The 27,538-nt window shown below is 33.9% G+C and overlaps 1 protein-coding gene and 1 pseudogene across 3 annotated transcripts in view; one reads left to right on the top strand and one right to left on the bottom strand.

Annotated features, from left to right (window-relative positions):
- AKT3 (AKT serine/threonine kinase 3) overlaps positions 1 to 27,538 on the bottom strand; it is a 396,602-nt gene that overhangs the window by 65,117 nt on the left and 303,947 nt on the right. For both annotated transcript variants that reach the window (XM_082663744.1, XM_082663743.1), the window contains exons 11-12: positions 22,423 to 22,637; positions 15,787 to 15,874 (exon numbers count right to left, since the gene is read on the bottom strand). In XM_082663744.1, coding sequence (XP_082519870.1) covers positions 15,787 to 15,874; positions 22,423 to 22,637 — 303 coding nt within the window. The remainder of the gene's footprint in view (positions 1 to 15,786; positions 15,875 to 22,422; positions 22,638 to 27,538) is intronic.
- On the top strand, positions 6,547 to 7,994 carry LOC309827996 (zinc finger CCCH domain-containing protein 15-like; annotated as a pseudogene). The gene is made up of 2 exons: positions 6,547 to 6,650; positions 6,741 to 7,994. The product of its transcript is annotated as a zinc finger CCCH domain-containing protein 15-like (transcript).

Below are 27,538 nucleotides of genomic sequence, written 5' to 3'. Positions count from 1 at the left end.
TGGTATTAGGGAGTGCTCTAATTTCATTCTTTTACATATAGCTGGCGAAGCAACCAACAAGGGATTAATCTCCAAAATATATAAACAGCTCAATATCAAAAAAACAAACAACCCAATCAAAAAATGGATGGAAGACCTAAATAGACATTTCTCCAAAGAAGACATATGGATGGCCAACGAACACATGAAAATATGCTCAACATTAATTATTAGAGAAATGCAAATCAAAATTAAAATGAGGTATCACCTCACATCAGTCAGAATGGCCATTATCAAAAAATCTACAAACAATAAATGCTGGAGAGGGTGTGGAGATAAGGAAACCCTCATGCATTGTTGGTGGGAATGTAAATTGATACAGCCATTATGAAGAACAGTATGGAGGTTCTTAAAAAACTAAAAATAGAATTACCATATGACCTAGTGATCCCACTATTGGGCATATATCCTGAGAAAACCACAATTCAAAAAGACACATGCATCCCAAGGTTCTCTGCAGTACTATTTATAACAGCCAGGACGTGGAAGCAACCTAAATGCCCATTAACAGAGGAATGGATAAAGAAGATGTGGTACATATATACAATGGAATATTACTCGGCCATAAAAAGGAACGAAATTGGGTCATTTGTAGAGACATGAATGGACCTAGAGACTGTCGTACAGAGTGAAGTAAGTCAGAAAGAGAAAAACAAATATTGTATATTAATGCATATATGTGGAATCTGAAAAAATTGGTATAGATGATCTTATTTACAAAGCAGAAATAGAGACACAGACGTACAGAAAAAACGTATAGATACCAAGGGGGAAAGGGAGGGTTGGACAAATTGGGAGATTGGGATTGACATATATACACTATTGATACTATGTATAAAATAGATAACTAATGAGAACCTACTGAATAGCACAGGGAACTCTACTCAATGCTCTGTGGTGACCTAAATGAGAAGGAAATCCAAAAAAGAGGGGATATATTTACACATAGCTGATTCACTTTGCTGTAAAGTATAAACTAACACAATATTGTAAAGCAACCATACTCCAATAGAAAAAAAAAAAGTTTGTTATGGGACTTCCCTGGTGGTCCATTGGTTAAGACTCCATGCTCCCAATGCAGGGAGCACACGTTCGATCCCTGGTCAGGGAACTAAGAGCCTGCAGCTGCATAACGCAGCCAAAAAAAAAAGTTTGTTCAAAATAGTAATGCAACAATATATACAATAATTCCAGGTTATGGACAAATGACATTAATGACAGCAATATTATAAGGAACTTATGCTATCCATGAAGTGGTATAGTATTATTTGAAAAAGGCCTAGAATTAGTTATAAATATAGACTGCAAACTCTAAGGTCAAGCACTAAAAAAATTTAAAAGAAGTGTAAAGGATAAGTTAAGAGAGAAGGAAAAATGCAGTCTTAGAAAACGCTCCCTTAAAACCAGGCAAGTCAGAAAAAAAGTAAAAAGTGGAAAAGAAAAGAAGATACAAAGAACAGGATAATGAATAGAAAATAAATTCAACTATTAATTCAATGAACAGATATTAATTAAACTATGTCAATATCACTTTAAATGTCAATGTCTAAAAACAACTAAAAGACAAAGACCATCAGAGAGAATAAAAAAACAAGACCCAACCATATGTTATCTATAAGAAATCCACTTTAAATATAAAGACACAAAGAGATTAAAAGTGAGGGGATACCTATTTAAATCTTCTGCCCATTTTTTGATGGGGTTGTTTGTTTTTTGATATTGAACTACATGAGCCGTTTGTACATTTTGGAGATTAATCCCTTGCCAGTCATATCATTTGCAAATATTTTCTCCCATTTTGCAGGTTGCCTTTTCGTTTTGTGTATGGTATCCTTTGCTGTGCAAAACCTTTTAAGTTTAATTAGGTCCCATTTGTTTATTATTATTTTTTCCATTACTCTAGGAGATTAATCCAAAAGCATATTGCTCAAACAGTGTGCTGCCTATGTTTTCCTCTAGGATTTTTATAGTATCTGGTCTTACATTTAGGCCTTTAATCCAGTTTGAGTTTATTTTTGTGTATGGTGTTAGAGAATGTTCTAATTTAATTCTTTTACATGTAGCTGTCCAAAGAAGACATACAGATGGCCAAAAGGCACATGAAAAGATGCTCAACATCACTAATCATTAGAGAAATGCAAATCAAAACTACAATGAGGTACCACCTCACATTGCTCAAAATGGCCAGCATCAAAAAGTCTACAAATAATAAATGCTGGAGAGGGTGTGGAAAAAAAGGAACCCTTCTTCACTGTTGGCAGGAATGTAAATTGGTACAGCCACTATGGAGAACAGTATGGAGGCTTCTTAAAAAACTAAAAATAGAGCTACCATATGATCCTGCAATCCCACTCCCAGGCATATATCCAGAGAAAGTCATAATTCAAAAAGATACATGAGGTTCATAGCATCACTATTCACAATAGACAAGACATGAAAGCAACCTGAACGTCCATCGACAGATGAATGGATAAAGAAGATGTGGTGTATACATATACAATGGAATATTGTTCAGCCATAAAAAAGAATGAAATAATGCCATTTGCAGCAATATAGATGGACCTAGAGATTATCATACTAAGTGAAGTAATGCAAGCCAGACAGTGAAAGATAAATATCATATGATATCGTTTATATGTGGAACCTAAAAAAAAAAAAGTTACAAATGAACTTATCTCCAAAACTGGTATTTCCAAAACAGAAAGACACTCACAGACATAGAAAACAAACTTATGGTTACCAAAGGGAAAAGGGGGTGGGGGGAGAGATAAATTATGAGGTTGGCATTAACACTACTGTATATAAAATAGATAACCAACAAGAATCTACTGTATAGCACAGGGAACTATACTCAATACTTTGTAATAACCTATAAGGGAAGAGTATCTGAAGACAAAAAAAATATACATATGTATAAATAAATTGCTGGGCTGTACACCTGAAGCTAACAGGATATTGTAAATCAACTGTACTTTGATTAAAAAAAACCTAATGTGATCTAAGATTGCATTAATTGCAGGTTAAAAAATAAGTAAGGGAAACCATGGTAACACTTATCAAAAGAAAGCTGGAGTAGCTATATTAATTTCAGACACAGCCGACTTCAGAGTAATGAAAATTATCACAGATTAAAAGAGACATTACAGGGCTTCCCTGGTGGCGCAGTGGTTAGGGGTCCGCCCGCCGATGCAGGGGACATGGGTTCGTGCCCCGGTCCGCGAAGATCCCACGTGCCGCGGAGCGGCTGGGCCCGTGGGCCATGGCCGTTGGGCCTGCGCGTCCGGAGCCTGTGCTCCACAACGGGAGAGGCCACAGCAGTGAGAGGCCCGCGTACCACAAAAAAAAAAAAAAAAAAAAAAGACATTACATAATGATAAAGGGGTTAATTCTCCAAAAAGACGTAACAATGCTTAATGTGTACGCATGTAACAAGAGAGTTTCAAAATACAATGGACAAAAACTGATAGAACCTCAAGGAGAAATAGATTAATTCATTATTACAGTTGGAGAATTTAACATCCCTTTATCAGTAATTGACAGATCCAGCAGGCAGAAAATTAGTAACGACTGAAAAGCACCATCAGCCAACTGGATCTAATTGATATTTATAGACTACCTTCTCCAACAACAGTAGCAATACACATTCTTCTTAAGCTCACAGAACATTCACCAAGACAAACCATATTCTAGGCCATAAAACACACCTTAAAAAATTTAAAAGAACAGAAATCATACAAAGGTATGCTCTCAAACCACAATAGAATTAAATTGGCAATCAATAAGTTAAAGATATCTGGAAAAATTCCAAATACTTAGAGATTAAATAATATAGTTCTAAATAGCATATAGGTCAAATAAGATGTCTTAAGAAAAATTTAAATATATTTTAAACCAAATAAAAATGAAAATATGGGTTTCCCTGGTGGCGCAGTGGTTGAGAGTCCGCCTCCCAATGCAGGGGACACGGGTTCGTGCCCCAGTCCAGGAAGATCCCACATGCCGCGGAGCAGCTAGGCCCGTGAGCCATGGCCGCTGAGCCTGCGTGTCTGGAGCCTGTGCCCCGCAACAGGAGAGGCCACAACATACAGCAAAAGAAAAAAAAAAAGAAAATACAACTTATCAAAATTTGTGGGATGCAGTAAAAACAGTATATATAGGAAAACATATAGCATTGAATCATACATTTGAAAAGAAAGATCTAAAAGCAATAATCTACACTTCCAGTTTAGGAAACCAGAAATAGAAGAGCAAATAAAATCTGAAATAAGGAGAAGAAAATAAATAAAGATGAGAGCATAAATCCATAAATTTGAAAATTGAAAACTGATAGAGAAAATCACCAAAATCACAAGCTGGCTCTTTCAAAAGATCAAAAAGTTGATGAACATCTGCCACATTAAGAAAGAAACTGCATTTCTATCAGGGCTTCTGGCATTTCTAATAGTGTTTTGTGCACATAAATGCTATTTGGTGCAAAAATTTTACTTTTTATGTTGGAGATCATGCTATTGTTCATTATGCCAAAATTGACTTCTCCCGTTTAATATTTATGTGTTGAAATCTACTTAGCTCAAAATTATAATTGTCTCTGTTTACTTTTTGTGACATTTGACTGTTAAACTTCTATTCATCCTCTTATTTTTTCCACTTTTCTGTGTAATATTGTTTTAGGTGAGATTCTTGTACAGAACATCTAGTTATATTTTGTTTTTAACCTACTTGAGGGCTTTTACAGCTTAAACCATTTGCATTTCATATCACAACTAACGTTGGTTTTGACAGCTGTCTGTGTTCTTTTATATCCTCAGTGCAATGCCTCACAATCAACAGAAGAGAGTAATTTTAAAGTTAAACTGTCAGAACATTTGGTAGATATTTGTGGCTCATCTTTCTTTGACCTGAAGTTTTAGACTGAACCACCATTTGAGTAGAATAAGAAGAATATCAACATGAAGCTACCTAGAAGCATCTTTTTAGCTTCTCTCTCTTCTCTGTTAGTGTTCATGTTATACTTGTCTAACCTTGCTTTACTTATGAAAACAATAACAATCACTAACATTGGCATGACTGCCATCAACCACCAAACTTCTCATGCTGAGTTTTTCAACCAGAAAATAGAGAGCCGTGATTCAGTCAGAAAAGTGCCACTGCAACTTTTTAAATAATACTTCACAAAGGACCGTGACACACCTTACAAAAATGTGTCCTCAAACCAACTCCCATTCCTGACCACAGATATTTTTTAATACTCAGTCATAGCTCTCAGTGTTCTCATACCTTCCCTCCCCCTGTGTCTCTCTCCCTAAATCTCCTCCCCTTTCCCATTTATTTTCTCATTCCTCTCCTTTTTGTAGAGGAAATCCATTCCCACAACTTTAATTGAATTTCCTTATTGATTCTTGCTCTCATTTCCAAATGTTAGTGCTGTATTTCTAGCTCTGAGATAATTCCATTTAAAATTAAATTATTACCAAAACCAGCAATAATCCTCCCCCATTTCCCCAGGATTGTCAGATTAGATTACTAATTCTTACTTCTTTAAAATATCTATAGAATTTACAGAATTTCCTTTTCCTTCCTCATTGTCTTTATTCTGTTTCATTGGACTCTACCGCTTAACACTTGTATCATTGCAGCAGTCTCTAAATGAGATTCTCTTTTCCAAACTCTTCTGCCTAAAAGTCTATACCAACAAACTTGAAAAGGTCCAATCATCTTATGTCATTCCCCTACTTCAGGATTTATAATTCTGGTAAGTAGGTGGATCAATCAAACATGAGCTAAATTTTCAAGAAACAATACCAAATTAACAGGCTCACTTCTCCATTTTTTGCATCTACCATAAACTGCTGGTTCTTTCCAGCTTCAGAATTATTTCATGCACTTCAATCATAACGACTTTATTTCTTCTTACATTGGTCTCCCCTCTGAAATGTCACATTCCCATCAACTCCAAGCCTATATTTCCTTCAAATGCATTCTTTTTTCCATAAATATTTCCAAATTAGGGGGATCATGTCTTAGACATGGAGCTAAATGAGCTTTAGAGTAAAGGCTAAAGAAAAACAATGAAGAAGAAAAAAACAAAAGAAAACAAAAAACGATACCAGATGGAAGCATGGATCTACATAAAGGAATGGTGAGTGCTACTAGTTGTAAATATAAAGCATTCTTCAGCACATTAAAACATAATTGTCTAAAGCTAAAGAGAATTTATGATGTATTGTGATGTTTATAACATATGAAAGTAAAATACATGAAAATGATAGCATAAAGAATGGAAGGGGAAACAGAAATATGCTATTGAAAGTGATATGTTTATAATATTAACTGAAGGTACAGTGTGATAAGTTAAGCATATATACGGAAAACTCTAAAACAATCTCAAGAGAAGAAAACAAAGGAGTATAGCTAATGACACAATAGCTCAGATAAAATGGAATCATAAAAATAGTCAATAAATCCAAAAGAAGGCAGATAAAGAAACAAATAAAAACAAACTGCAAGATGGCAGATTTCAACCCAACTATGTCGATAATTGAATTAAATAAAAATGGGCTGCACATTCCATTAAAAGTCATATATTATCTAATGAATAAGAAAAAATCAAGGTATGCTTTAGCGACTAAGGTGGTTGTGTGTTCATCTTCCTCTTCCTGCCATGGGTCCAGATCCTCTGATGGTATACACCTGTGCTGAAGTCTGGCTGGTGTCAACTATCTCCACAATGCCCCCTGCCCCCCAACCAAGAAACCTGCTCAGGCTGGGGGAAGCAAAAAGTGGAGTAGAAAAAGAAGATTATTGGAGACAAAGCGTTTGGTCTAAAGAACAAGAAAGGAGCAAAGCAACAAAAGTTTATCAAGGCTGTCACTCATCAAGTTCAATTTGGTCAACAAAATCCACATCAGGTAGCATAAAGGGAAGCCAAAGAGAAACTGAAGAAAGATGACAAGAAGTAAGAATTGCAAGAGCTAAATGAGCTATTCAAACCTGTAGTTGCTGCTCAAAAACTAAGTAAAGGTGCAGATCCTAAATCTGTGGTACGTGCATGGGCAGAGCACTAAAGGAGATAAGTATAAGTTCTCTCATGACTTGACTGTGGTGAGAAAATGTGATGCAAGCAGTGAAGAACTTGAAAAGTATACTACAGTTAATAGGGATGAGAGGAAAACGGGAAGAAGTGAGTAACAAGCACAGTGAGGCAGAAAAGAAAAACTCCAAAGCTGTTAGTGTGCAGACATTTCTTTGAAGCTACTGAAAACAACAAATATGGCTGGCTTTGGATATGCCATGGAGGGGGAGATATTTGCATGTATCATGATGCACTTCCTCCTGGATTTGTATTGTATTGTATTTATATTGTATTGTATATTTTTATCTTTTATAAAAAGAAAGTAGAGAAAGAACAGAGAATTTCATTAGAAGATCTAATTGAAAAAGTGTTCTGCCCTAGGTCCAAATGCTGCCAAAATAACTCCAGAACCTTTTCTTATATGCAAGGAAAAAACAAGAAGAGATTGATAAAGTTAATCAAGAAATGCAAAGAAGGAAAGCAGACTTCAAAGCGGGGTAGGCACTAGTTTTCAGTAGTTGTGAGATGTTTGAATTTCATCCTGAGCTGATGATAATGAGGAGGAAGCAGACGATACCTGTTACACCCAGGGAACAGGTGGAGATGAGGCTGATGATTCAATGAGCGATGTAGATGAAACAGGTATTACTGTAGCCAGTCTTGAAAGATTTCAGCACACATACTTCAGAAAGAGATATAACAAATTAAGCAAAGCTTACAGAGGTAGGGCTAAAAATGGCAAAAGAAGTGATCTGGAAGAAGACAATGAAGGGAAGGGACAGAAAAATGGAGCCATCGATGCTGTTCCTATTGATGAAAACCTTTTTGGGGGAAGATGTGGATGATCTAAAAGAACTTAAACACACTTGATTTAGAAGAATGACATCATACAAGTCAATGAAAAAATTAAGCCAGCTCAGCATGGTTGAAATTGACTACATTAATTTTTCCACCTAGAATTCTTCAATAGGATGCTTATTTTCCATGCTGATTCTGGTGGGCTTACTTGCCTCCAAAAAAGGAATATTCTCCCTAACTCCTATATTCTGACTTTGGCTACATCTCATAGTAAGTTCAGAGTAGTTCATGATAAACTGGAAATGATCGATTGTTCTAACTGTCCACTCAGGTAGGAAGTGTAATTGCCCTTCAAGCTCCTGATTTTCTCCGGGCATGTATTATTACAAGGACAACATAAATGTAAATTTAAAATACCCTTCATTTAACAAAGTTTTTAATGAGTGATTTCATTTCTTTTGTATTTATATGTTTAAAAGACTGTCTAGGGCTTCCCTGGTGGCGCAGTGGTTAAGAATCCACCTACCAATGCAGGGGATATGGGATCGAGCCCTGGCTGGGAAGATCCCACATGCCTCGGAGCAACAAAGGCCATGTGCCACAACTACTGAGACTGCACTCTAGAGCCCGCGAGCCATAATTACTGAAGCCTGTGAGCCTAGAGCCTGTGCTCCGCAACAAGAGAAGCCACTGCAATGAGAAGCCTGCGCACCGCAACAAAGAGTAGCCCCTGCTCACCACAACTAGAGAAAGTCCACGTGCAGCAACGAAGACCCAAGGCAGCCAAAAGTAAATAAATTTATTATAAAAAAAAAAAAGGACTGCCTAAAATATGAGCACTGTCATTCATAAAGAAAACCACAGATTTAGCATTGTATATCTTTGGACAATTTGATGGCAATTTAAAATGGAACTTCTTAAATCTCACAGGATCAGTTGCAGTAACCTATGTTTAATTTCTTTGTTGTTGTTGTTAATAACGTTGTAAATAAAATCCTCATACATTAAAATCCAAAAAACAAAAAAAAAAAGCAAGAGTCAACTATATCATGTCTAAGAGAAAATACACTTAAATATAATGATACAGGTTAAAAATAACAAGATGGGAAAAATATACAAATTCAAAAGAAAGCTGGAGAACTTATATTAATGTCAGACAAAGTAGATTTCAAAACAAAGATTAATGCTACGAATATAAAAGAACATTCATAATGAAAAAGGGTAGATTCACCAAGAAGACATAGCAATCCTAAATTGCTATGTATACAGCTAACAATGAAGCTTCAAAATTCAAAAAGCAGATCTAAAAAGAGAAACAGGCAAATCCACAATTACAGCTAAAGACTTCAATGATCCTTTTTCAATAACTGATAGAACAAGTAGACATAAAATCAGTAGGAGACATAACACTGTCAATCATCTTGACCAAATGGATACTGGTAGAATATTTTATGCAATGTAAGTAGAATACACATCTTTTTCAAGTGTGTATGAAACATACACCAAGATAAACCACTTTATCGACCATAAAACAAATCTCAATAAATTTTAAAGGATTAATATCATATGAAATATGTTTTCCAACCATGGATAAGTAGGAATCAATAACAAAGATGTCTAAAAAATCTATATATTTGGAAATTGTCAACAACACTCTCCTGAATAATCCCTGAGTTAAGAAGGAATCACAAGAGGAACTAAAAATATTTTGAAATGAAAACACAACATACCAAAACTCGCAAAGCATGGCTAACTGTCCTTAGATAGAAACATAGCATTAAGTGCTTATGTTAGAAAAAGAGAAAGGTCTCAAGCCAATAATCTTAGCTTCCTCCTAAGAAGATAAAGAAAAGCAACATCAACTCAAAAGAAGCAGAATAAAGAAATAATAAAGATGACAATTAATGACTTTGAACACAGAAAAACAATATACCAATATCAGGAATAAAAGAAGTCATCACTATATATACAACAAACACTGTAAAGATATAAAGAGAATATTGCAAACATTTAATTAATTAATTTATTTATATTTATTTGCGGTATGCGGGCCTCTCACTGCTGTGGCCTCTCCCGTTGCGGAGCACAGGCTCCGGATGCGCAGGCTCAGCGGCCATGGCTCACGGGCCCAGCCGCTCTGCGGCATGTGGGATCTTCCCGGACCGGGGCACGAATCCGCAGTCAGACTGCATCGGCAGGCAGACTCTCAACCACTGCGCCACCAGGGAAGCCCCCATTGCAAACATTTTTAAGCCAATAAATTAGCAAACTTAGATGACAAATTCCTTGAAAGCCATAAAATACCAAAACTCAATCAAGAAAAAACAGATAAACAGAAGAGTCCCTTAACTATTCAATAATTAAGTTCATGGTTACAAACCTCCCAACAATGAGAAAACTCTAGGCCCAAGGGGCTTTACTGGTAAATTCTACCAAAGATTTAAGGAACATTTAATATAAATTCTACAGAAACAATTCCATACAAGTGAAGAGGAGGGCATACTTCCCACCTCATTTTAAAAAGGTAAACATGATCCTGAAATGAAAACCATACAAAGACATTCTAAGAAAAGAAGATGACGCCTCAGTATCATGCATGATTTAAGCATGCAAAGAATCCTTTAAAAAACACATTGTATCAAATCTAGCAATACATAATAAGGATATCATAAGTAAGCAGATTTTTCCCCAGGAATAGAAGGTTCATTTAACATTAGAAAAACAATCAATACAATTCACCATTTTAACAGAATATAAAGGAGAAAAACCATATGATCATTACAATAGATGCAAAAAACTTTTAATAAAATTCAACACTTATTCATGATAAAAACTATTACCATACTAGGAATGGAAGGAACTTCCTCAACCCAATAAAGGAGGTATTAAAAACCCTACACTTAGGGCTTCCCTGGTGGCGCAGTGGTTGAGAGTCGGCCTACCGATGCAGGGGATGCGGGTTCGTGCCCCGGTCTGGGAGGATCCCGCATCCCGCATCCCGCATCCCGCATGCCGCGGAGCGGCTGGGCCCCTGAGCCGTGCCTGTTGGGCCTGCACATCCGGAGCCTGTGCGTACGGAGCCTGTGCTCCGCAACGGGAGAGGCCACAACAGGGAGAAGCCCGCGTACCACAAGAAAAAAAAAAAAAAACCCTACACTTAGATCAAAGTTTTATAACTTGTTATACTGAAATAATTTTAGGCTTAGAAAAGACTTAGAAAAATAGTACAAACAGTTCCCATATACCCTTTACACACCTTCTCCTGATGCTAATAGTTTATATAGCCATAGTACAGTTATCAAAACTAAGAAATTAAATTGGTACAAAAGTATTAACTACCAAATTTATTTACATTTCACCAGTTTTTAAACTTATGGCCCTTTTCTATTCCAAGATCCAATCTAGAATCCCACATTGAATTTAGTCATCATGTCACCTTAGTCTTTTCCAATCTGTGAAAGTTTCACAATCATTCCTTGCCTTTCATGAAGTTGACACTTTTGAGGGTTTCTTAGGTTTTCTCATGATTATACTGAGGTTATGCATTTTGAGGGAATATAGTACAAAAGTGATACAGCCTTCTCAGGGCATCATATCATGGGTTATAATGATTTCAGTGTCTTATTACTGGTGATATTAATCTTGATCACTTGGTTTAAGACAGTGTTTGCCAGGGCTTTTTACTGTAAAATTACTCTTTTAATCTTTGTAAATAAGTATTTGGGGAAAGATATGTTGACACCATGCAAATATCCTCCTTCTTAAACTTTTGCCCACTAATTTTAACATTCATTGGTGAATCTTGCATACAGGTGTTTTTACTCTGGTGTTTTAATGGTAATTTTAATTACCATCTTGCATACAGGTGTTTTTACTCTGGTGTTTTAATGGTAATGGTAAAACACTCTGGTGTTTTAATGGTAATTTTCTATTTCCCTGATTCCTTCTACATTTATTAACCGGAATTCACCTACAATGAAGACATGTCTGTTCTCAATATTTTATCTATTTGTTCAATCATTAATTTCTGCAGTATAGACTCATGGATATGTATCTTATCTTTTTGGTCATATACAATATTTGTTTTGCTACTGAAATTGTCCCAGCTTTCACCACTGGGAATTATTTAAGGTTGGCTCCTGTGTCGTACAAACATGCACCTTTTTCCATCTACCTTCGTTTTTTAATTTTCTGGTACCACAAAATTCCTTGGGCTCTTCTTTTATTTTCCCCATCCCAGCTGTGGGATCAACTACTTCTCCAAATAACCTTGGTTCTTTTTACTGGAGAATGACATTTAGTAATGAAGATTTAGGTGCTAGATGTGATTAATGTCATATTTAATGGTAAAAAATGTTTTCTCCCTAAGATTAGAAACAAAGCCAGGATGTCAACTCTCATCATTTCTATTCCACTTTGTAGAAAGGTCCTAGCCAATATAATAAGGCAAAATAAATAAATAAAATACGTGCAGATTGAAAATGAAGTAAAACTTTTTATTTATAGAAGATATGATCATCTATTTAGATAACTCTAAGTCATGTACAAAAAAAGCTACTAAAACTAATAGCTTGTAGGATACAAGGTCAATATACAAAAATCAAGCCTATTTCTACTGGTAGCAAACAATATGGAAATGAAATTTAAAAATACCATCCACATCAGAAGACATGAAATACTTATGGATAAATTTAACAAAATATGGGTAAGAACTAAACACTGAAAATTATGAAACATTCCTGAGAGTAATTAAAGAAGACCTAAATAAATGTAGACGTATAGCATGTTCAAATGCCAATTCTTCCCAGATTTTTCTATAAATTGAACATAATCTCACAGAAAATCCCAGCAGGCTTTTTTGTAGATGTTGACAAACTGAGTATAAATCTTATATAGAAATTTAACTAGATTAATTCATATTATGAAATATCCTACCAGAGAATCCTAAAGCTTGAAGATACTTCAAAGATCATAATTTTATGTGGGAGTAAAACAACTTGTCCATTTCCACACAAGAGGGAAGAAACAGATCCAGGATGAGTATTTCCACCTTCCAGTACCAAGTTCTTTAGAGTGGTACATCATGATACTTGTAATTAAGATTAATTCACTTTTAACTTTGCCTAGGAAGAGATTTAGCTTTCCCCTAAAGATGCCAGGATATTTACATGTGCCTTCATTTCTGGGTTTGCCACAATATATAGAAAAATGGCCAATAATCATGGAAGAAATGTATAAAAATAGTAAATGTCCCAAAGCACATGTAAAACTGTAATAAAAAAATACCTGATCTTAGAGATGAATTAATCTTTTATGAATAAGTTACGTGTTTTAAAGACATAGGACCCCTTAAAAATGTTTGAAAACACTAGAATTACAAATGAATTCATTAAAATAGCTACTGGCATTAGCATTCCTATAATTAATTCCTTGTCTGTTAGTGATACAATACAAACCCAAATAAAACCAATCGTATTTTCACATCCTTTTAGAAGGAGTTTCAAAATTTAAGCATGCTGCTATGACGCTGTTCTTCTTCAGGTGTGTGAAGATGGCTGAAAACATTAGTACCTCATCTGACATCCAGTATACTACCCATACCCCCAGAGTAAACCTGTAGCAGGCGTATATGAGTGTAGAAACTTTGTGATTTTTGTGGTTGTGCTTCTTTATGCAAGATAGCTAACACCTTTGCTCAAATTAAGTAGCAACTATTTTTATCAACATACTAACAATTTAAACTCATTTCTTCACATATATCACCCAAAGCTGTGCTTTGGCAGCTCCTTCTCCTACCCTACTTGCAGGCTTCTCCAGTTCCATTCACCACAAGGGAGCTGCCTGAGTAGACATCTTAATAGTAGCTTCGCTCTGGGCATGTTGAGCCCAGTGGAACAGTGACAGGATAAGCCTTGCTTCTTCACTGTGTGGTAGGTGGGCTCTCAGAGCGTTCTCTAGATGATGCCAAACTACAATTTAACATGAAAAGCTGCATGCTGATGATGAAATCTTTGTAGCATATCTTACTCTCTGAATAGGACTGAAGAAAGTCCATGTTTTGCCCCTTCTTTAAGGTTAGCAGTGCCATACTGGTGCTCTACATTTGTCTCTTAAAGAAATTTTTCTTTCTGTCATATTTTGCTGTTGGTGGTTGTGGTGGAATCCTCCTTGGACAGGGTATATCAAAGGAATATTTAGTTGTGGCTTATAACTTTGCCTGCCAAAGAAAACCTCTGACCATATATTATTTCTAGGAGACATGCCAAGATCTTGATACTTTTCAGATTCTTTTTTTCTTTTAATTTAATTTTATTTATTTTTTTATACAGCAGGTTCTTATTAGTTATCTATTTTATACATATTAGTGTATATATGTCAATCCCAGTCTCCCAATTTCAGGTTCTTTTATAGTGTACTGACATGATAAACAGTACATAGTGCATTAGGGGCTATATATGGATGCAACTCATAAAGAATATCATCAGTGTTATAAAGTGGATGTATAACTGTCTACATGAAGTTAATAAACACTGAGGAAACTTAAGAATGGTCACAACCTTCTCATAAGGTTTGAGAAGGATCCAATACTTACCTCAGTGCTTTATACATGGTAGAAACTCAAAATTTTTTTTAACATCTTTATTGGAGCATAATTGCTTCACAATGGTGTGCTAGTTTCTGCTCTATAACAAAGTGAGTCAGCTATACATACACACATATCCCCATATCTCCTCTCTCTTGCATCTCCCTCCCACCCTCCCTATCCCACCCCTCTAGGTGGTCACAAAGCACCGAGCTGAAGAGATGTAAGTTTAATTGAAGTGAAGTTTGAGTAGAGGTATCATAACATGGTGCAACTATTTTAAATACCTATTTACAGTAAATGCTTACAAAATCACCACACTCCCTATTACTGTAACATAATACAGTTGAAGTACTCATCTCACTTCCTCATAACTCATATGATATCATTCTATCTTTAGGGTTTAATAGAGAAGAATATTTGGCACAAAGTAGACACTACATAAATGTTGATTGATATATGTTTTAGAGAAAAATATGGAAACCTGGAATAAATTGAAATGGAAGGACTAACTACACAAAATGACTAGATAATAATTCTAAGCAAATGCTGAACTACATAAAAATTTCATAGTAAAATTTTTATATGAGCATTTGAAAATCAAAATATAAAAATCAGTGTCTGTACTAACAATATCTGAAGTAGTAAAAATAAAATTAAAAAAATTTAAAAGATAGAACAAACAAAATAATTTCCTGTTCCTAAACTTAAACACTGCAGTATTAAAAACAAGTACTAAGCAGATTACAGTAAAAATAAAATTATATAATTTGTAGCATCCATTCTCTGGGTCTTTAAGTTCTGTTTCAAATAACAGAGATGTTCCAAAGAAGACAAATAAATTTATTACTTGGTTAAATATTAAAACTAAATTGCTTTAAATTCCTTTTAAAATAATAAATTGTATAAATAAATAAGAGCTCACTTTAAAATGAAAGGCATAGAGACAAAGTTTTAAAATTATGATTGTTTTGCAAGTTAATTTTCCTGAAGAATAACATAACATCGGTGCCTTTATTTTTTATGAATTAAGGAAATGATGAGAAGCAAACTAACAAATTATTGTGATAAAAAAGAAAAACTGTTTGATCACATTGAATAAAATTTCAAAATGCATTTCGGGAGTCAAAACTATCAAGAAAATTTTGTGCTAAGGAGTCCTACATTCAATTAAATGACTGAGTAAAAATGAAAAATATAATTACATCATTCACTTTTATTCACTTAAAATTTTTTTTGCTGTAAATTCATTTTAACCAAAATATATAAACACTATGCCATGAAGATAACCTACCTTTTTATCATACACATCTTGCCAGTTTACTCCAGAAAAGAAACTGTGTCTCATAATTTCTTTTGCATCATCTGGTCCTCCACCAAGGCTGCGAGGACAGAAATAAAATTAAATGAGTATAAAACGTTTACATAAGCTGAATGCATAACTACAAAGTTTTTGTGAAATGTAATTTTCTGTGTGTAAATAGTTCTTGTGATAAATAGCCATAAAAATAAAAAGCTTTTATTGTAAGATCTAATTTTCCTAATATGCTATTAATAAGAACTAGCCTCAGGACAGTATGGTATTTGAAAAGAGCATAGGCTTTGGAGACAAACCTGAAACAGGCAATCGGCTCAGAAATTTATGAGATATATGACAATAAAAAAGTTGCTTAATCTCAGTTTTCTCATCTGTATAATGGGATTAATAATACCAGCCTGGTGGATTATTGCAAGGGTTAGAAATAACATAAGTACCTAGCACAATAAATGGTATTGTCAATTCTATAAACCAAATTTATTTTAGAACGACTTTAGTCAAAATGTACCCTTGTTAACATAAATTCTGAAAAGACTAGATAATTACTTAGAAAAAACAATTTGGAGAGCATTGCTAACAGACAGAAACTCATGGAGTATTTTCATATCTCAAATGAATTTTCACAGAAATGATAAATTTAATCTATGAAATATCACTGCAATATAATATGCTATGCAAGTTTCAATATAAATTAAAAATTTAGAATACTCCCACCCCATCTTTGAAGGAAATGTTATTCAACTGATACCTGACACAATCTGAAATTCAGGTGCTTTCTAGCTTTCTCAGTTTCACACAGTACCTACTAGTCACTATGAAGAAAGGATGAGAGAAACAGAAAAAAAACAGAGAAGGAAGTAAGGTGGGAGGGAAAGAGGAAAAAGAGAAAAAAAGAAAGGACAGGGAAAGAAAGAGGAAAAGAAAGGAAATCTATTTAAATCTGAATTTGATACAGCAAGTTTTATTTGATTTTACTCATCGTTAGGAATGATATGTGCTGGTAAATGCTTAACAATCAGCTCTCTGAGGGAAATTATGCATATACAATATAATGCATTTTATATATATTATTATTTTTACTGATACAAGATGTGTGGAAGTAAAACATTATATAATATTTCTAACCTCAAAATATATAAGCAAAATAGATAAGTAACCTCAAAAGCATAGATAAGAGTAAAATTTAACAACATTATTAAAGAGTGATGAGTTTTGAGTATTTTTTACCCGTGATTTTAATGTTCCTGATTTAACTGTAAGTTTATATAATTTAATATTTAATAATGATTGTATTCAACAACCTGCTCACAAAATTTTTCAAATTTAACAATTGGCTATTCTAAACTGGTACATTTCAACTCCCAACACAACACTGAGTAAGAAGAAACACAAGTAGGTCATAGAAAACAAACAATTATACAATTTTAATGAATTCTGGTTATTATTAGGTATAAGAAATACATGACTGGGAAGAATCCAGGATCCTCTGACACACTGTCAGAATGGAAAACAAAACAATTAGCTGATATCTGAATATCTGTAGTGATGATCCTATAGTTCCCACTATCTAGGTCTCCTAGCTCAAGATTCATACAGAATAAACTACACTCCTGATATGGAACTTTTAGATTGGATCAGATCATAATAGTTGCATGCATATTTGCAACTTTCAGACTGGCAAATCTATACTTAGTTAACACTCGGCACTTGACTCCCTGGCCTCACTCTTTTTCATTCTATTTCAAGTTGTATATGTCTCTCTCCTGGTAGAATGCAAATTCTTTGGAGGGGAGAGTTCAGTACTGGATTATCCAAAAAGCATTTTAAAGCTTGTGCTTAGGGAGCCAGGAAAGCAGAAACACCAAGACACAGGCTTCTGAAAAGAATTATTCAACATTTCAAAGTATGCATTAAAGTAGTATGCACAAGAAAAATCAGCAGTTCATTGTATTTTCTTACATTTATGTTATTGTTTATTTCAATACTGTTTTCAATCTTAATTATATATATGAGATGATGGATGAGGTAGGAGTTGGAATGGAGAACCGTAATCATTTTTGTAATTAAAAGGTTTTAATTCAGCTTCAGTTTTTCATTTTTATGCCACCCCTCAATTCTCTAGCAATAGTTTGGCTTTGGACATAGACAGCATTTAATCTATATTTATCAAATACATACAAAATTAAAGTATCGGCCATGAATGCTATACAAAGACTAAGAATATAATCTTAGGCTGCCATTTTAGAAGTTGGTAGAGATTCTTTAACACAAGCTTCTTCAAAGTGTGAAACTGTCAAAAATTTCAACGTCAATGACTCCCTAATATACAATTTAAAACTTCAAAATTATATCAAAATATAATTTACATTAAGATATTTTTGTCTAAGAATACCAAATTCCCATATCAGAAAGCCAAACTAAAATCCTCAGCTACTATGGATTCTTCATAACTAGAAACAACATCTAATTCACATTTTCCTTGTGTTATTGAATGCAACATGAGGTCATGCTTTTCCTACAAAATTTGCATAGGAGGCTAAAGGAGATACTGATAGAATAATCATAACGCAATGCAGAATAAGAAATAAAAGCAAGATGAGAGCTGACTCTTTGATGGAACTGATAGCAATTCGGTAAAGAGTATCAGAGAAATTCAGGCAGTATTTAAAATAGTTGAATAGGAATAATAAAGAGGTATACTATAGTGCTAGCTTTGATTACGTTTGCAAAGACTTTTGGAAGCGTCCTTTTGTTGGCTCTTTTCTTTCTACCTCTTAAATTTTGACATTTCCCAAGACTCTGTCCTAGGCTGCCTTCTTTTTATATTCTATTCTTTTCACTATTCTCATGGCTCCAGCTACCTCCTAGATATCTACAGATCTCAAATCCAAATATTCAGTTTTGTGTTTCTTTTTTTTAAATTAATTTTTATTGGAGTATAGCTGCTTTACAATGTTGTGTTAGTTTCTTCTGTACAGCAAAGTGAATCAGTTATACGTACACATATGTCCCCTCTTTTTTAGATTTCCTTCCCATTTAGGTCACACAAAGCATTGAATAGAGTTCCCTGTGCTATACAGTAGGTTCTCATTAGTTATCTCTTTTATACATAGTAGTGTATATATGTCAATCCCAATCTCCCAATTCATCCCACCCCATCCTTCCGCCCTTGGTATCCATAAGTTTGTGGATACCAAATCTGTGTCTTTATTTCTGCTTTGCAAATAAGTTCATCTTTGCTGGGAAAACTGGACAGCTACATGTAAAAGAATTAAATTAGAACACTCCCTAACACCATACACAAAAATAAACTCAAAATGGATTAAAGACCTAAATGTCAGGACGGACAGTATAAAACTCTTAGAGGAAAACATAGGCAGAACACTCCTTGACATAAATTGCAGCAAGATCTTTTCTGACCCACCTCCTAGAGTAATGAAAATAAAAACAAAAATAAACAAATGGGACCTAATGAAACTTAAAATCTTTTGTACAGCAAAGGAAACCATAAGCAAAATGAAAAGACAACCCTCAGAATGGGAGAAAATATTTGCAAATGAAGCAATGGACAAAGGATTAATCTCCAAAATATACAAACAGCTCATGCAGCTCAGTATCAAAAAAACAAACAACCCAATAAAAAAAATGGGCGGAAGACCTAAATAGACATTTCTCTAAAGAAGACATACAGATGGCCAATAAACATGTGAAAAGATGCTCAACATGACTAATTATTAGAGAAGTGCAAATCAAAACTACAATGAGGTATCACCTCACACCGGTCAGAACGGCCATCATCAAAAAATCTACAAACAATAAATGCTGGAGAGGAGGTGGAGAAAAGGGAACCCTCCTACACTGTTGGTGGGAATGTAAACTGGTACAGCCACTATGGGGAACAGTATGGAGGTTTCTTAAAAAACTAAAAATAGTTTTTAGTTTGACCATATGACCCAGCAATCCCACTCCTGGACATATACCCAGAGAAAATTAGTTATTGTGTTTCTATTAAGCACTGGTACTATTTTCAGCTGCCTGCTTGACATCTAGGTTTTCTATAGAAACCTCAGACTCGGTATAGCAAAACTAATATCAACATCCACCCCATCAAGCCTCCTCCTTTGCCTGTACTCCTTCTCTGTTAATAATAATTCCATTCTCCAAACTAGTCATCCAAGTTGGAAACCTCAGAGGTATCCTGACTCCTTCCCCTTCCTCACCATTTCTATTTAATCATTCACAAACTTCTATTTAGCACTCTTTAGAACTGCTTTAGGAAGGACTCCATCTCTTATCTGGACAATTCCATATGTATTCTTAATTACTCTGCCTACATGCCACTGGCGCTTCACTGTTCTAATCTATCCATGACAAAGCTCCCTGAGTTACCTTTTCGTAACACAGACCTGATTACACCATCCCTTACTTTTAATAATTCAGTGGCTTCTCATGCACTTCTGAATAAAGATTAAATATTTTCTAAGAAAGATAAGGTCCTTACAATCTAACATATCGGCTTCATCTGCCAATGTTACCCAACTCATATTCTACACTCCAGTTGCTGAACTTCTCAAATGCCACGTTCATTTGCAATTCTAGCTGTTATTTACATGTAAAATTCTCTTCATGAAAGCCACTGCAAATTGCAACTCCTTCATAAGCCAGCTCAAGTTTTCCAATCCCCTTAACAGCTAATAATTTCAAAAGCATTTGTACGTAGTTTAACCTGAGCATCTGTGAATACATGTTTTGTGCCCTACATTATTCTATGAACAACTAGAGCAGAGATTACCCATTTTATTTATCCTTGCATTCCCAATATTTTAATGTAGCAGTGGAGGGGCTTGACATATTTACCTTAAAAGGAAATAACAGATAGTTAAAAATACCACATCTTCTCTTTAGACAATATCAACCTCTGGGTAGACAAAACTTTAGGAGTTGTCCTACATACCAGGCCACTAACATTCTAGAAATTTACCTCACGTGTATTCAACAATTATTAAGTGCCTACTACGTGCTATCCACAGGGGGTAGGGTGCGGGTGGAGGGTGGGAAATGACAATAAAAAAATGAATGAGATATAGACATGAAAACCAGAAGGAGTCAGAAAAAGATGGGTTAAAAATTCACTGCCCTTGAAATCTAAGGCAAATATTAGATCCAAAACTCAACTAGATAAAATTGAAATCCTAGCTCTATATAAAGATTATCTATTGCCAGTACCACTTGCTACAATAGTTGTGAAACAATCACATCAAATGGAATACATTTTAAAACCTAAACTAAGAAAACGGTGCACTGTAAAGAAGATACAAGAGAAATATCAAATAGGCAAGTATAAACTTGATTTCTATTCTTGTTCTGCAGGAATTTTCTGTGAGAACTAGGATAAATCACGTAACCCTCCCTAGGCCTCATTTTCTGCTGTCAAATGGAAATGAGAATAATATCTATCCTACCTACTCCACAGGCTACTAAAAAGCAAGGGACACAAGAGATGTGCAAATGTCCTGACAAAGAACACAAATTCACTTTATAAATATAAGGTAAGGTTTCAGTTACTAGAATTATGAAACATGTTTGAATGGTTCTTCACAAAGCATAAAGGTGGCACGTCTTTTATTATGTTTGCTTATTTCTGCTGAAGGTAAAATCATGTTCCTCACAAATTTAAAAGCTAGAAGTATGTGATGGAAACCATCTCTAAGGTAGACAAAGCCCACAATTTAAAATTCATTTATTCCTTCACTCATTAATTCAGTCTGTCAACAAATACATACTGAGCATCAACCACAAACAGAACATTAACAAAAATTATGTGAGGTGTTACAAAAGATTAAACAATATATGAAATGGCCTACCCTTAAGACGCTTAAGGGCTAAGAGATTTTCAGAGACATATTGATATGCGTATATATCTACTGGAACAAAGAATATACACATGTATATACAAACACATATATTAAGGGATATTTTAAAATTAATACTCATTTCATGTAGGACTTATAAAATGTATGTGTAAATAAATATATAAACATGAACAATGAATACTACAGCTCATTAAGCAAAGAGCTGTAGGATTCCTCAGGTCATAGCTATAGTTACAAAAATAGAAATACAAAGTATGCAAAGACACTTTTTGCCATTAGCCCTTTCAGCCATGCGTGGAAAAGAATTATCTTCAAAGACAAACAAAAAAAGTAGTTAGATATGTTAACATACATACGTGTGGGAGGAGAGTATAGAGACAGTTCTATCTGTTTTATAATGTAAATCAGCAGAAATATAAAGCCCAGAGACTGAAAGGAAAAAAGGGATCCTCCTATCCCCACAATAGCAAGCACCATGGCAATTAAGAAAGTGTTTGTTCATAAAACTCTCAAAATCTTTATGTGGTAAAATCTGTATAAAATTTCCAAGTTAGGAAAGAGTTGAGGGAATTTTTTAAATGTTCTATATTATGCAGTTAAAAATAAGTCAGTGTCTCAGTAGGAAGATGTCTACACCAAATACATTGCTTCTTGGAGTCAGTTATATTTGAATTAATTTCCATATCACAATTCCTAACCACATTCATCAGTAACTCACTGTGTGTTATTTGCGGCTTACCGTTTATTTGGATCCTTTATCAAGAGCCCTGAAAGCAATGATTTTGCATCTGAAGAGAGTGTTCGAGGAAATTTAATGTCTTCCATTAGAATTAGTTCAAAAAGTTTCTCATGATCCTGGTTGTAGAAAGGTAACCTCCCGCACATCATTTCATACATGACAACCCCAAGGCCCCACCAATCCACGGCTCGGCCATAGTCATTATCTTCTAACACCTAAAAGTGAAACCAGTAAAAGATCAATTTTTACACGTTAGCTTTTAAAGTATTATTTATAAAACATAAGATTTTTACATAACCTAGGTAGGCTATTCTGAGATCTTGACATTTAAATTATGAAGCATCCTACAAAAGATATAAATTACACCAAATATGTGAAATGTTCAATATATATCCAGAAATGACTGGGTACCAAAAAAGGTATTGCAACAGATTCTAAGTAAATGAATGTATGAGTGCCCTAAGGATCAAATGAAAACTATTTGCATATTTTCATTTAGGCCTACTTAATTTTTCATTCTGGTTCCACTAACATGGACTTTAAGTAACAACTTAGAGCTAAACTGTGCTGATTATAGAGAACATAATGTGTCTACCACATTCTTGTACTGAGAAGAACCAACTACTACAAATCAAACACTGAATGATAGGAATAAACAAATGCAATGTACTAGAGAAGAGTCCAGGGCATGACAACCATGAAAATAAATATAAAAACTTTTGGAGGCCCCTAAATGTTTAAACTCTTTCAGGAAATATTTAAGCAACAGGTGAATATAAAGATTTACTGTTTGGGTTGTAATAAACTTTAGTATCCAAAGTTTAACTACCTCACAACAATTTCTATTAAACACAAACAATAAAAATTATGGACTCAATATTTGTAGGGTATATGACCTTAAATTTATTTCCCAAAACACATTACATGTAAAATAAATTTAGTAAGAAACAATACGCAAGTATAAGTTAGGCTATGTTAGAACAACCTGTTCAAACTGAAACATGATGACGTGCCATTTGTCCCAGAAAGGTAAAATCTGATTTACCCTTCTACTGTATATGTTCCTCATCCAATGGAATTTTCTTTATCTATTTGGATCTTTCAATATTTTATTTTAAGATACTATATTTGAATAATCTTAAAGCTTACTTTATCTGATCCTCTTAGCTTTGGGATAAACAGATCAAGAAAACCATATACATGAAATTAATCAATCAGAAAAATCTTATAATTGATGACATTGGAGAGAATTTGATACAGAACAAAGTAGTACTCATGTTTTAAACTTTCTTAGTTTGAGCTAAGTAAGTATGTTGTTGAAGATTACACCTATGTGACTTTTATTTAAAATTTAACTAATAATTTCGTAAAACGCACATAATATTTTTGACAGCTACACTATGATTACTATAAATACTATGAAAGGCACTTTGGTAGACAGGGTATTTAAAGGTGGAGAATTTAATTTTAAGAAAAAAACTATGTTACCTAAAGATCTATTTAATAGTGTTTTCAAATGCTACGAAAAGATTGTTTTCTTCCAGTTTTACCAAGACATAATTGACATACAGCTTGATAACTGATATACAGCATTGTGTAAGTTTAAGGTGTACAGCATAATGATTTAACTTATATACATCATGAAATGATTACTATAATAACTTTAATGAACATCTATCATCTCATACAGAAACAGAATTAAAGAATTAGAAAAAATTTTTTTTCCTTGTGATGAGAACTCAGGGTTTACTCTCTTAACAACTTTCATATGTAACATACAGCATGTTAACCATATTTATCATATTGTACATTACATCCCTAGTATTAATTCAATTGTATCATTGTTTCGTGGCTAAAGACAACTAGAAACTGCATTGGCAATATATAAACATAAGTCCAGTTTCTAAATTTTTCCAAAACCCTTTTGTAAATAACAAACTAAGCAAGATGTTTTTGGGGAAAATAATAAATTCTAGTTTCTATCTTTAGCCAAAAATATTTAAAATTTCTACTTGTTTGAAATGAGTAATGTGAGAACATACAGAAAACAAGAAACAACTTGAAGTAGAAGGAATTCTACTTGTGTACTTAAAGGAAATACTGTATATATAATTTTTAAATACCAGTGACTCTTGAATCTCTCCCATATCCAATTAGTAGAATGTACTGTTTGTAGGCCTTTATCTAATAGACGCAAGATTTTACCTAATAACAAAATTTTTTAAATCTAAGTAACCTTTTACTGCATTCCTACAACAGCAACAAAACAGTGGTACATACAATAAAGAGCCAAATGTAGCTTTTAACCTCTTTTTTCATAAAACCATAAAAAGCATAAAAGCTGGATTAACTGCCTCCCGAACCCACATTTCACCAGCCGGGTTCTCATCCCCAGCTGGCAAAACTGGCAATCCTTTATTTTTGTTTAAATACCTGGTTTGCAGCCAGAAGGGAAAGTGAGTACATAAAAAAAGGGTTTTATTTTTGAAGAGAAATAAGCAACTGAAAAATAAAACTGCATTGTAAAAAAATCTGCTTGATAAAATAAAATATATTTTATTTAGCTTTGTAAAACGAACACTGATTCTCAAGATATGCGGTTTTGCTTTTGAACATACGAGGTTTCATTGAAATATACATACATAATGCTACAATTAGAGCTGTTTGCTGTATTACTTTGTACTAAACAAATCTGATGTAATGTATTATCTTACTGACATGTAAAACTTAGGCAATGTTGAGGAGAAAATACCCCAACAACTCAGCCAGGCCTCTTTATCTAAGAGTCTTTGCTATCAATTAAAAAGAAAGATTTCTGTTCAACTCCTACCTCAAGACAGCTGGAAGATGAAATACACAAGAAATAAAAATAAAAGTGATTATAATATTCTACATGTGGCTATATAATAAAAAACATGTTACCACTGTTCATACAACGGCTTTTCTCTCTCCTTATATCTAAATTATTTCAAAATACAATACTTTGAAATAATGTAGAAATTCCAGAGTGAAATTAAAATCCACAGCCTAGTAATATATAAAATTTACATTCTTTAACCTAAGAGTTGCAATTCCTTCTGGTTACCTCTGACGATTTTTTTTTTCCCTAGCAAAAAGGCTAATCTACTTCATGGTTATCATGAGGGTTGATCCAACCAGTAGAATAAATGGCAATGTAGAGGTACAACAATGGTAAGTTACATTTCAACTCCATTAAAATGCAATTTATCATATAATCTAGATATAAATGCAGGTCAAAACCTGCTCCTAAAGAAATAATCCACTGAAAGACTTATCCTGAAGAATTAAACTAAAGACAGTGTCTCTTTTCCATGAAATCAATGTCACTGATGTTTAAACTAAAATCAACTTTAAATATGAATGCAGACATTTAGTATTTCCTTCTACACCTACTGTCCTCTGTAACCATAGATATAGCTTCACTTTATAAGTACATTTAACACAAATGCCCAAACAGAGATAAAGAACAAGTGGGGATTTGGAACACTAAAAGAATGTAAATGTTAAAAAATGACAAGAGGTCATATCAATAAACACCCCAACAGAGCACAAGCTCTAGGAAAAAAAGCTTAGTTTCAATGTTTCCACTAGAAGCCAGAGATTGCTTCACTTTATGATATAATAAAATCTAAGACTCAAGGAAGTCACAGCAGGTTATCAATTACTATTAAATGTTCTGGCAATATTGATTAATATTTGATAACATTTAATGTAGATATTTCTACTTATCAAAACGCAGATGAGTTTAAAAAATCACCATGAACAGCTCTTGAATGGTTATTAATTTCAAAGGATGACATTAAATAATAAATTATATATTTTAAAATGATACCATCAATTAAAGTTCCCAATGTAAATATTTGGCTACTGGGTACTTTCAAAAAACATACTCATTTCAATATTCTTTTACCAATTAAGATTTACTGGGAAGCTGAAGGAACACCTTCCTCAGCTTGTTCGCCAGGCCACACAATGCACTCAAGGCAAGCAGTTATGAGGAGGCTATGTATGCCCTGGAGTGGCTTACTGCTCAATCAATAATCCTGACAGAACAGATGGGGGAAAAAATTAAACATCTAAACAAACTGTCTGTACACCTATGTTGTGAAACTAAACTGCGAACTTGGATGAACCAATTTACCGCTAATTCAAAAACATTTTTTTTCTGGTAACCTTATATTTCAGGTAACTTATATGTGTGTTTTATATATAAACACACATTTATATACTTTATAATTTACAGAAATCCTTTAATATTCCTAACATCACAGGAATTTGCTAAAAAAATGAACTACAAATCTTCTAATTCAGATTCTAAAATGTATTGCAGCTTCAGTAGAACTACATATTTCATAAGAATTATGAATTCCATGGTTTATTGGTATTTTCGTCATAAATATATACTCTCTATCCAGTTTTCAACCACTCTAATGATTCTAAAGAGACTGAAACTGTAAGTGCCATTTGTTCTGCATTAAGATGCTGTAAGTTTTATGGCTACCTCCTAGCATGCAGACACAAGTACTTGCATGCAGCTAACATCGTACTTTCAAAAGCATTCTCTGCCTAGAACAGGCAACATTCCTGACAAGGAGAAAAGCTAAATGGATACAATATTGGTGATTAAATCATACTTATGCATATCTTCCCAGAGATTTCTATACTTCCTTTTTATCTTGAAGCAACAAACAATATGGGATTCTAAGAAACTGGGTCTTTGTAACCAAAGTAAAAATGGCCATTGTAAAACACTATAGGTAATCACTAGTGTTCCCAGTTAGGGTTAGTTTTGTATATGTTCTTATGTTGCAGAGAATTTAAAATTAAACTCTGTGCTTAAATTAGGATCATTCCAAAGTACTGAATGCAAATATTCTGATTGTTAAAACCAAAAGACTATATAACACTGAAAAGAACTTAGGTGAAAAATAGCTACTATAAAAACTGACAGAACTCTAGGGAAGTAAAAGCTGCTACTTATAAATGTTGAGAGACATTAACATTGAACTAAAAATATCCTTTTTGTTCATATTTAAACAATATCCAATTTGGGGACAAAATGAGATTTTTTTTTACTATGAAATTTTTTTAAATT

The sequence above is a fragment of the Grampus griseus genome (genome assembly GCF_964374135.1).
Source record: "Grampus griseus genome assembly, chromosome: 1".
Lineage (NCBI taxonomy): Eukaryota > Metazoa > Chordata > Mammalia > Artiodactyla > Delphinidae > Grampus > Grampus griseus.
Note: the sequence above shows the minus strand (reverse complement) of the source record. Positions and strands in the feature narration are given on the sequence as shown.